We start from the raw sequence: 12,558 nt of genomic DNA on the forward strand, positions 1-12,558 counted from the left end.
AATGTCTTCTGATGCTGATCTATCAAACGGAGGGGAAAAAAGGAATGGCCACACGCACACAGGCGAGGATCCTACCGTAGTTCGAGGTCGGGCTGTGAGGATGTGAGGACATCAGCCATGATCTGCCTCTGAAATCTTCCTCGGCCGTGTTTCTCAAACAGTCTATTTGTAGTTTATTTGTTACTAAAAAACAAAACAAAACAAAACAAAAAACCCTCCCTTGTTGAACTCATCCAATTCTCTACATTTCCTGCTTCCTAAATGGACACCTCTCAGAAAATCTCCAGCCCTTGTTCACCATGTCTTGAGTTTATTTCACTTCCAGCTTTTTTTAAAAAAAAATAATTATTTCTTGTGAAATAAGTCAAAAGAAAAACAAGATTCTGGGCTGTAGGACCTCCTGGTGGAACCTGAGGAAGTTGGTGTTGGTGCATCGATAGAAGATATGCTCCGGCAGGAATCCTGCCCCAGAAATCTGTGTCTGAGGGGATTTAGGACTGGACTGTTCTGTCTCCACCAAACATAGTTCATCCTCTGAAAGCCCTGTCCGCTAATCTCCACTGTCACTTTATGCAGTGTTCAGTGTTTCTGTCGGGCTGACCCCATTCTCTGAGTTCCCCTGAATCAGCCACTCCTGGCTCCCTGTGCTTTGAATCTTCACCCTTTCCTGTCCAGTTTTGAAGGTTACGTGTTTAAAATGTTAAATGTCAGGGCACCTGGGCAGCTTAGTCGGTTAAGCGTCCAACTCCTGATTTCGGCTCAGGTCATGATCTCACTCATGGTTTGTGAGTTCGAGCCATGCATCGGGTTCTGCACTGTCAGTGCAGAGCCTGCTTGGGATTCTCTCTCCCCCTCTCTCTCTCTGCCCCTCCCCTGCTCATGCTTGCTTGTTCGCTCGCTTTCTCAAAATAAATAAAACTTAAAAAACAATTAAAAAATAATAAAATGTTAAATGTCATTGCCAGGTTCCTTCCCTGTTTCCACTGTCGCGTGTCTTTATTTTCCAGTGAAAGCAGAAGGATAAAAAACGTATGCTTGGATTTAGTTCACACCAGGAAACCGAGCCTAAGACAAAAGTATCAACTAGATAAAAGGGCGTTTGTGTGAGTTCGTTTCCATTAGAAATGTACTAGGATTCATAAGATGTGGTTATTTTTCTCATTTCTAGAAGACTGGAAAGTTGATGACCTGATAGAGAGCAGCCAGGACAATGAAGACGAACATTTTTGGCAACTTGATTTTACCGCCAACAAAACATTAAATATAGATAGTGGTGCTAGAGTAAGAAAAACTTTCAATCTGGGCACAGATTCTGTTCCTTCAAGAAATTTTCCATATAAGATATGTGACTCGTGTGAAATGAGTTTGAAAAATATTTCAGGCTTAATTATTAGTAGAAAGAGCTATTCTGGAAAGAAGCCTGATGAGTTTAATGTATATGAGAAATTGCTCCTTGACATCAGGCATGAGAAAACTCCTCCTGGAGGGAAATCTTATAAATATAATCAAAAAAGGAATGTGCTCCATCATAGTCACGATCTCAGTCAGCCAATTTTTGATCAGCCTTCTGAGTATAATGAAAATGGACAAGCCTTCCATGAGGAAGCAGCATTTTTCACAAACAAGAAAATACAGATAGGAGAGACGCTCTGTAAATACAATGCATGTGGAAGAACCTTCATCCACAGTTTAGAACTCAGTTTATCCCAGAGAACTCGTTTGGAGATGGAGCCATATGAATGCAGTCTTTGTGGGAAGTCCTTCTATACCGATTTAAGATTGGGACACCAGAGAACTCTTACAGGGGAGACTCCTTATGAATATGACGAATATGGGCAAACCTTCTGTGATGACTCAACTTTCATTATCCATCAGGGAACCTATGCAAGAAAGATTCCCCACGAATATAAAGTGAGTCATAAAACGTGGGAAAAGTCAGCCCTCTTTAAACATCAGATAGTACACATGGGCAAAAAACCTTATGAGCACCATGAAAATAGGAATAACTTCAGCAAGAAGTCCCATCTCACCCAACTTCGAAGAGCTCACTCAGGAGAAAAAACCTTCGAATGTGGTGAATGTGGGAAAACATTCTGGGAGAAGTCAAACCTCACTCAGCATCAAAGAACACACACAGGAGAGAAACCCTATGAATGTACTGAATGTGGGAAATCGTTTTGTCAGAAACCACACCTTACCAACCATCAGCGAACACATACAGGAGAAAAACCCTACGCATGTAAGCAGTGTGGAAAAACGTTCTGTGTAAAGTCAAACCTCACGGAACATCAGAGAACGCACACCGGGGAAAAACCGTATGAATGTAATACGTGTGGGAAATCCTTCTGCCACAGGTCAGCCCTAACTGTACATCAGAGAACACACACAGGAGAGAAACCCTTTATATGTAATGAATGTGGGAAATCCTTCTGTGTGAAGTCAAACCTCATTGTACATCAAAGAACTCACACAGGGGAGAAACCCTATAAATGTAATGAGTGTGGGAAAACCTTCTGTGAAAAATCAGCTCTCACTAAACATCAGAGAACTCACACAGGAGAGAAACCCTATGAGTGTAACGGATGTGGGAAAACCTTTAGTCAGAGGTCAGTACTGACGAAACATCAGAGAATTCACACGAGGGTGAAAGCTCTTTCAACATCCTGATGTCCAGAAGTCTCCAACCACCCTTTCAAAGTCTTACACCATTTTTGAAAATGAGATGAATGAGACCCAAAGAATGCCTCATGTTACTAGAAAGCGACATCTTGTTGTACTTCAAATAATTAATACTAGAATGAAACCTTACAGATATTTTGAATATGTGAAAGCTCTCAAAAACTGAAACTTTTCATCAGAAAATTTATATTGAGGGGAAGTTTATTCACTTAAGTAATGTAAAAATCTTTGTCTAGAATTTATGTTGTGTCGTATTCCAGATGTGATACCAAATTTTATTGTAAATACAGTGGATGGTATTATTCATTCATACCCAGACTCACAGTGGAATCTGAAGCTTAAAAAAGGTTCAGTCACAGCAGCATTAAACATTTATGTGAGGAGTCTCTGACGATTGCAGGCCCAATGTGGGTGTAGCAATGTAATAGGAATTGGATGTACGCTTGATTTGCAAACTGGAGTCCAACGAACTTGTGGAGAAAATATCCCTTCATTAAATAACTTACGGTCTGTATTAATGTTTCCCACACTAAATACCACCAGTGTCTACGGGTTGACGTAAATATAGATGTATATATGTAGATGTAAATATATTTATGCACACATACCCACACAGATGCAGTAGTGTGTTAGAGTAAGCCCGCAGTGGCTTGCAAGTACTGCTGATGGTTAAATTCCCAGGAATTTTGTGAGCCAGTTCTTAGAACATAATCATTATTTAAAAATTAAATTATATTAAAAACAAAGGTAATAAATACTCAGCACTCCTTGCTTCCTAATTATTTTATAATATTTTGCTGTTAGCCTTGTTCTTTAGGTCACTCACAGTATCGAGTCTGCATGGTGACAATACCATACAACACGTGCTCCCGCCCGTCCCTTCCCACCTCTGTACTCAGTCATGAGGGTAGCTTGGCTTTAGTGGGAGTGTTTACACCCTGCAAATTGGCAAACCCTACAAACAGGGGTTTTTATTTTTTTATTTTCTCAGACAACCTGTTGTCAAATATTTACCGGCACACCGCTGTGTATATATGAAAATATATTTGGAAAATTTAAAGTACAAACTATATACCTTACCCCCTGTCCCATTTCCCGCCATAAATAAATGGCTGTGGCCATTATCGCTGAACTGCGTCTTCAATAAAGATCCCCAAATCTGTTTTTGTGAAGTTTTTTTAACTACCTTTACATCAGTCTTCATTGTAAATACTACCAGAGCCTCTTCGTAGTTTGGCCAGTCTGTGCTGTGTCACCACCGCATCACCACCCTCTTCTGTGACATCGCTGGCGTATATGATGAGTGAGTAGGGCTGTTGTTACTGAACTACTACTTCCCCAAAGAAGCCAGATAGTATTTTTCTGAGTTTTTTCAGCTGCCTCTGGGTCGGTCTGTAACGTAAGAGCTGTTAATAACAATGGTATCCCATGAATTTTGCACAGGTCTCCATCAGTTATGAACAGGAATACTCCCTACTCTCCACAAATAAAAGTAGTGCTATGCGCTAGAATGCCACTTTCATTCTCTAGGTATTCGGTTGTTGTATCTACTTAGGCATGATACGTTGTATGTGACCCAGGAACTGGAACTATGTAATTGTATTTAAAATAATAGGATGTCATATACTGTCTCTTCCTCCTTTGTCCTGTTTCCTGTGCCTCCTTGGAACACACTGATCAGCGGTTCCAAGGACACTGCCCACCCAGCACCCATTCTCTACTTCTTACTTGCTGGGCTCTGTTTTGTTTCTCTTCCCATCCCCCATCCCCCCACCCCTAGGCAATTTAGGAGTAAATCCAGATTAAGTTAATCATGGAGATGCTATTCTAATGATTTTGTTGGGATGGACACGTGAGCAGTGAGATGTTTGGAAAATATTCTGCGGTACTTCTGGGAAAGATCTCAGTGATAAAATATTGTCATGGCGTGAGAAGACACAAGGAGAGATTGTCTCTCTTATGCTGGATTTTTTCATGTTTGTATGTTGTACCAAATTATAGCTTGTGGCCCTGAAGGGCAATAGCCTGAAGAGAACAATAGACAAAATGGAAAAAGCCTGGCTCAGAGGTGACGTCATAGAGCTGCACAACTCCATCTGGACCTGTTTTCTGCTAGGACTTTACATTACTGCAGTAGTGATGGTTTCTTATTGATCCTTAGGGCTGTCTGTCACTTAGAGCTGAAGCATTCCAGCTGGTACCGACACGTACTTAGCTCTAAGTGTTTATGTTCTATACAGTGATTTGGGGGAAGAATGATTACTTTTGACAAGTTAATACAGGGATAGCTCTTTGTATCAGCCTTGGTTCTGATGAAAACCAGAATGCTACCCCAACTAAGATTCTGATGGCAGACTTCTTACAGCGCTTTGGGCCAGAAACAAGGAATACTGAAGCGCCTAGGGGCTGGCATCACTGACAAGCCATGACCAGTCTAAATCCTAAAGGGGCAAAGGATGGAGACAGGTGTCACCAGAGCCCATTAAGAGCTGCTCTCACGGAGGAGAGACCATCTCCTAGGAGACACTGTCACTACGAGAATTGTGGCACTGGATTGCTGGTGCCTCCCTTTGGAGTACCCGGCCCGGTACTACGTGCGGGTTAGCTGAGGTGGGCGCAGAGAAAGGGGACGGCAGGTCTGGGAGGAGCTAACGGCTGATGAGCTGCTCAGTGTGTTTTCATTTCTGTAAATTCCTATGTAAAGTCTCCGTATTAGAAATAAACTTACTCTATTAGTTGAAAGTTCCATATTTCTGCTCCATTGTGCTTTTGTGTCATAAGTAAATTCCTTTTGGAACTGAGCACTGTGGCAGGTATGTCTCTGTTGACATGCGTGAAGCAGGTAGTATGTTGAATTGCTTTCTTCATACATCTCTCTGTGGTGTTTCTCGTTATATGTGTTGTGAGATACGCAGCTCTGTATTCTTCCAAATCAGTAGCCAGTTGTCCCTGCATTTTTTGATCAATTCACCCTTTTCCTCGTCAGCTTGATAATGGCATTTTGAGCATGTACTGTATATTGTGTGTAGTGACTATTGCTTTTTGTCTGCTCAAGGCAACTCTTCTGTATTCTTCCAAGTAATATAACCTGTCCTTGTGAATGTGTGAGTTGACATTTATCACAGATGATACCATCTCTTCCTGGCCCCACATTTGTATTGATCCAGGAATGGTCACTTGTTACAAAGTAGGCCAATGAGGACCCATCCCAGAATATTTTTGACAAGTCCCCGTGACCAGATAGTTTATGTCCTTGTTGCTGCCAGGAGTCCTATCAAGAAAACACGTCCGCCCGGGAGAACCTGATGGGGATAGTGCTGTAAAGTAAAATAAAAATAGGAAAAGTTGTCAGAAACATGGTTTGATTCTACATCGCGTGGAGAGGGACTGACCTCACTTGGACGGCTGCAGCGGAGGGAGTGAACCATTTGGTCATCTGGAGGGAGGGAGAGTGTGCTGCGTGTATGTGTGTAATTCGTGTGCATGTGTAACCAACAGTTTTACATACCTGTAATTTTGTTTCCTGAAACAACACCCTAATTACGTGTGATATATTCTGATGTCTTATTCTGTATTGTACTGCATTCTGTTAAAAGAAAGACTTGTTGCTGTATGCTAAACCGATTTCACAGCCAATGAATGGGTCATCTCCCAGAGCTTGAAAGCCAGTGCTCAAGTGCAAACTCAGAAAAGGAATTCCTGGGTCACAGGTGTGGTTTTCTGAAATGAGTAAGCAATTTACATTTCCAGTGCCTGGAAATTGTTTTCTGATAAACTCCCAAGAACTTGTCTTTTGGGAACTGGGCCCATTTTCTGTGTTGAACTTGGCCTCCCCTTGCCTGGTGTGCCCTATCACTTCATGTCCAGCCTGTACTTGGCAAGGAAGGGTAGAGCTGTAGCCTCTGGAAAGGTTCAACCCATGGCGTCCTAGATGCCCTCAGCCACCCTGCTTGTGGCTCCAGTCGGAAGCTGCAGCTGTAGCTGTGCCCTTGCACTGCCCGCCTCTGCCTCTTTGTGGGGAGGGCTTATCCTGTTCCGATTCCTGTTATTTCCGCTGGATCTTCATCTGCCACTCAGGGACCGGACTCTACGGGATCCCAGCCTCCTCCCTTTTCCCCGCCTGCCCCTCCTTTCAGATTCTACACCCCCAGGCTTCCCTTCCAGACAACGAGGACCAATATCTACTCTTAGACACCACTTTAGGAGCAAGGTCCCCTCAGATACTTGGGGCGGTGGAAAAGTGATGCTTGATGTCTTGCGCCTTCCGCCGTGTGTGGTCGGGATGGTTGACACTCAAACTGACATTCAGTTTCCTCATATACAAAGTGGGGGTAGTTCTCCCCATGTGAAGAACTACATTTTCATCTTGCTTGTAGTGACACACCGGCCAAAAACTCTCACTGGTCTAACCCCCCAAAGTCCTTAGAGAATAGGAGGGGAGGTGAGAATTGTTTGAACTCTGGGGCGCCTGGGTGGCTCAGTGGGTTGTCTGCATGATCTCTCAGTTTGGGACCTTGAGCCCCGCGTCAGGCTCTTTGCTCACAGCTCAGAGTCTGGAACCTGCTTCAGATTCTGTGTCTCCTCACCCCTCTCTCTCTGCCTCTCCCCCACTCATGCTCTGTCCCCCCCTCTCTCAAGAATAAACACTAAAAAAAAAACAAAAAACAACTACTTGAACTCCAGCCCCTAGTGAAGATGTATCCTGCTCTATTGGGTCTCTGACCACATTCTTTAAACTAGAAAAGGAACTTGGAGAAGCATGGCAGCCGTACCTAGTGTCCATGAGTTGTGGGACTTCCTTAGTCTTCCTGTGACTGGGCGCTCCTATGCTGATGGTCCTTACCATCTGCCCATGTTGGGGGGAAAGGGCGTGAGTATTCTTTGGAATGTAACAGATGAGTAGCCTTCACCCCCATCCTCTCCTAAATAGTTGCCTTTCCTAAAATAACTATCATTTTTCAGTCCAGCATGTATCCTAGGACTTTTTCCATGCATTTTAATCCATGTTTCTTTACCTACACAGAATTTATAATAAACCAGAATCTGAAGGGCATTTGACTTTTGCAAATCAGAAACACTGTCAAAATATTAAAATCCTACATTGCAAGCAAAAGTGTATATGCCGTTTCCAAATAATACGTTGTTGCCTGGAATTAGACAACTTTAAAGCTGTCATGCCCAGCGATTTGCAAGCTGTATTTTGTAATTGCTCCTAAAGAGAAATAAACCATGTAATTTTTAATAGCCTATGGATGAACAACTATTATTTATGTTTTTTGGAGTTTTTTTGCATATGATTTGGTGATTTGTGCAGATATTCTATATTATTATAGTTTGAAACATTTTAAAATTCCTATAAAATGTATCCAAAAGTTTTAAAACTGCTGATGTTAGTGGTTGTGATGAAAAACATCTGAACCACAGTAACTTTAAAAGAGCAAATACTATGGAAATAGCATGCTGTTAGTTTAGTAGGTAATGAGAAAAATAGTATGCTCAGAAAACATAAATAAAATGACTTTCATATACCACGGGAGTCACAGACTTACATTCTCTGAAACGTGTTCTTCAATTTTACTTATATGGGAAAATTAGTGAAAAAATAATACTGCTCTCTTGTCATCCATAGGTGGGTTGTGGCTTTGTCTCTGGTGTTTGGTTTGCTTTCTTCTATTTCAGTGTTGTTTTAGGAAATATGCACGCACACACTCCCTGTCTCTCTCTCTCTCTCTGTCTCTCACAATTACTAGGATAACATATATATTATATATAACATTTCATTTCACAATATGTGATTAACATTTTTCCATGTTTTTCTGCCTTTATGTGATCATGTTTAATGACTGCCCAGGATTCTGTCTTATGGATCAGTACCGTTTTACCTACAATCTATTGATACTCGCTTAGGTGGTTTCCAGTATTTTTATTATAAATAACCTGTGGAGGAGCACCTTGGGGCATATACCTTTCTACACTCCTCCAAGTTTTCTTCTTTGAATTTCTTTCTAAGAGTGTAATGTCTGGATTAAAAGGTAAGTTCATTTTCAGTGCTGATGAAATTGACTCCAGAAAGGCTGTATGAATTTCAGATCCATCCAAAGTTTGAAAATGTGAGTTTTCTAAACCTATTCCCACCATGGATCCTATTCTTTTACAATTTTTCCCAGCCTTATATGATATAAGGTTTTCTAGAGACATTGAGCAATTTAATACTATTTATTGACTTATCATCTTCAATTTCTTTCTTTGTGTTGGCTCATGTCCTTAGCCATAAGGACGCTTTTTATGAACCATAAAAAAATTATTTGTTTTGTAAATTTCTAGTTTTACTGTTTTATATTGGGCTGGGTCTGTGCAAGAAGATAAGCGGCGGATGGACCCAGGGACTATATTTTGGGGTTCCCGGGGCAGCCATATGTGGGGAAGGTGGTCAGTAATTGAGTTTGGGGGAGAGGTCTTGTGCTCCTGGACCCCAGGGCCCAGAGATCCTCCGGAGTAGAGCTCAAAGGCCTTACTCATACCTCTTACCAGCACGGGCAAGCCAGCAGGGGGAGTAAGAGGATTGATTTGGCCATTGACTGCCCACCCTTCCCCCACTGCCCCCCTCCCCAAGGGCTCAGGGCACTGGTATCTGTAGGACCTGAAGTGCCTTTGGTTCCTAGGCCTGGTTTTAATTGAGGTGCTTACTCTGAACGGTCATAAAAGTAGTACAATAGTTTCTTGATTTATGTGCTCTTTGTAATAATATCTTTTATCTCTGTTTACAGCAACAATGAGAACTATACATACTGACTTTTTTCATTTTATAATATATTATTCCACATTAATATGATACCCTTCTCATTTTTTTTTGGAGTGCCCTCTAAAATTTGTCTACAGAAAGATTATTGAGATCAAGATTTCGTAAGTTCAAACTTTTAAGTAAATTTTGTCTGCAGCTGGTGTCATGCATTCTCGACATTAAAATTATGAAACATGATTTTTGAACTTTTATAGTTTAAATTTTATATTTCAATTAGGAATACATACAAATACAATTACACACAAGTATGTATTCATTACAATATGGGCGGTAAACATAAAATCTGTTAAACTATTATGCACTAAAGTTCAATAGTTTCCTTCATATAGACTGCACATTTCTTATTTATACCTATATCTTTTCTTTCTTTGAGCATGTAAACCTCTTGGCTATATTATCATGGACGTAAGGGAGGAATTTTATATTGTTAAAATATATTTACTAATAAAGATCTTCACTGTGTACTATTCAGTAAAGAGATAGTCACAAAGCATCATGCTCTTTATAAAAATGTCAGAGTTTGCACTTAAAGTTAACTCTGAGAGGTTTTGATGATCATGGATATGACATTTTTAAATTGTTGGCCTCTGTTTTTAGTTTTTCTTAAATATTTTATGATCATAAATGATATGGATATATTTGTGATATACATTTATTTGTGCTAGTTTTATGTCAGTATAGACACAGGCTGTGATTAAAGCCGACTTCTAAACCCTCTCCTAGAGATTGTAGAAACAGCACCTCCTGGGAGAAGAGATTGTTTGCGGCAGCTCTAAAGGAAGGGCCATAGAGGCTAATGGGCACCGAGTCCAGAACTGTAAATAATGATGTCTGATGACCCAGGGAAGGGAAGGCATAGCTCGTGGCTCTGTACATGTGCACTTCCGTGTTGTCTCCAGACTCCAGAGGCGGCTGAGGCATGAGGCTCCAGCTCTTATCCTTGGGAGACCTGGTTCTAGACAGAGAACTGGAAAGGAAGTTTGTGCCCTTTGGGTTCTGTGGAATTTGGTAGTCAGAGGGACAAAGAGTTGTAATTGGATTGCAGTGGGTAGGGTTCAAGATTTCTCCAAATGCTTCTCAAGTGGGTGTATTAATGTGTGTAGTTTTGAGCCTGCTGGGGACTTGCCTTCAAAGAAAGGTCCTTGAGGATAGGCTGTGCCAGATGTCCATGGTTTTCAAGGTGGAGGGAAGGGTGTGGGGAGAGGAGGAGGAATGGCATGGTGCAGAGGATGAGCTGGGATCGCCTTTGTTACTTTCTGTAAGGAAAGCTCCCTATATGCAGTACACTCTATGGGCCTTGCTTCCAGAAGTTCTCTTCCTCAGCTGCATATGCCAGGATACAAGGCCCATGAATGTGACTGAGGAGGATTGTTAAAGGCTGTCCGATAGGAGCAGTGTAGTGAAACACTGTTGAAGAGCATGGACTTTGGAGTCAGTCTGGTCTGCATACACGGCCAGTCTCTACCGCTCAACACATTTGTGAGTCTAGACAGGTGACTTGACCACTGAAATCCTTGGTTTCTCCCTCACTAAAAAGTGAATGTCAGCAGTAACTAGTTTACGGGGCTGTTGTAAGATGGGAAAAAAAAAATAAGCAAGTTCTAAATATATTTATCAATCAGTTATGAGTCAGACAGTCTTGTAGCTGATTAGGAGTTATTTGAAAATGAAACACAAAACTCTGTTGGAGAGTGATGTCACCAAGATGGTGAAGTAGGAGATGCCGCCTCCCCCATTTAAGTTCAACATCAAGACGCCTATCCATGAACAAAACAGCTCCGGGAGAGCTCAGGAGTCCACTTAACAAACTTCAGCAACAGTGGAACAAAAACCCTGAGAATAACTTCAAAAACAGAAGGAGGACAGCTTCCTTCTGCCCCTGATCCTGCCCATGCCAGCTGGCGCTGCCCAGTGCCAAGAGGCAACTTCCAGCCACAAAGGGTTCTAGCTGGGAAAGGAAGAGCCAAGTGAACACTGGGTTTCTGAGCCCTTTTGTGGCACCGGGCAAAGGGCCTGCTTTGGTTCTGCCCCACCCAGAGCCTGGGAAGCTGGGACCTACGCAGATGGCTGGGAACAAGGACGAGCGGGAGCCACCAGTGTCAACACACTGGGGTGGCATCCACAGTTCCCAGTGACCTGCTCTGCAGAGGACCCTGGCAGCTTTGGTCACTGAAGAACCCAGCGGCCACTCAGTACTGTACTGATTTGGAAGCTTCCCGAATACTTGTTTCACCTTGTCCACATAGATCTGAGTGTCTCGAGTCTGCCCAGGTGATAGTAGACCCAGGCATAGTTTCCCCAGGTGACCAGCCTTCTGATTTCTGCTTGATCAGAGTGTTCTCGCTGGACCAGCTCCTCAGCTTGCTGTAGGCACTCCACGGCGGCCTCGTTGTGACCATTTAAGTGTTTTATGTAGGCCAAAAAGTTGTACATTGTAGCTTTGAACTCAGCGTTTACGAATTCAATCTGGTTACATACTCTGTCTTCTAGATCACGCGAGACACCATCTTTTTTAAGTAAGTTCCATGTGAAATGGCATTTCAGCTGTGGGAGGATTTTTTCCAGAGAATTCTTGTTGACCTCACTGTGGAGAAAATAGACACGGTCACTGTGATGTGCACCTGCCAGGCACCGCGCCCTGGGATGCAGTTACAGGTTAAGTTTGTGTGTCAATCTGCCCGGGCTGTGGGAGGCCCAGACTTCGAGTCTAACATCAGTTCTGGGTGTGTCTGTGACCAGCATCTGACTCAGGAGGCAGGGGTAAAGCAGACTGTCTTCCCCAGAGTTGGCTGGGCACCACCCGGTCCGGTGAGGGTCTGAGTACAACGAGAAGGCAGAGGGAGTGTGAGTTCTGTCTGCCTGGCTGTGTGAGCTGGACATGTGTCTTCTCCTCCCCCTAGACTGGAGCCTGTACATCGGCCTTCCTGGTTCTCGGGCCCTCAGACTTGGACCTCAGCCTATGGCATTGTCCCTCCAGCTCTCAGGCCTTTGGCCCAGACTGGAATTACAGCATTGGCTCTCCTGGGTCTGCAGCTTGTGGACAGTGACCCGTGATTATGGTCCTCGGCCTCTGTAAT

The 12,558-nt window shown here is 42.8% G+C and overlaps 1 protein-coding gene across 7 annotated transcripts in view; it reads left to right on the forward strand.

Annotated features, from left to right (window-relative positions):
• ZNF248 (zinc finger protein 248) overlaps positions 1 to 5,425 on the forward strand; it is a 24,274-nt gene extending 18,849 nt beyond the window's left edge. For all 7 annotated transcript variants that reach the window (XM_032595236.1, XM_030335421.1, XM_030335424.1 and 4 more), the window contains one exon: positions 1,169 to 5,425. In XM_032595236.1, coding sequence (XP_032451127.1) covers positions 1,169 to 2,667 — 1,499 coding nt within the window. In that variant the 3' untranslated portion in view covers positions 2,668 to 5,425. The remainder of the gene's footprint in view (positions 1 to 1,168) is intronic.
• The last annotated feature ends 7,133 nt before the right edge of the window (positions 5,426 to 12,558 follow it).

This window comes from Lynx canadensis, chromosome D2, assembly GCF_007474595.2.
Source record: "Lynx canadensis isolate LIC74 chromosome D2, mLynCan4.pri.v2, whole genome shotgun sequence".
Taxonomy (NCBI): Eukaryota; Metazoa; Chordata; class Mammalia; order Carnivora; family Felidae; genus Lynx; species Lynx canadensis.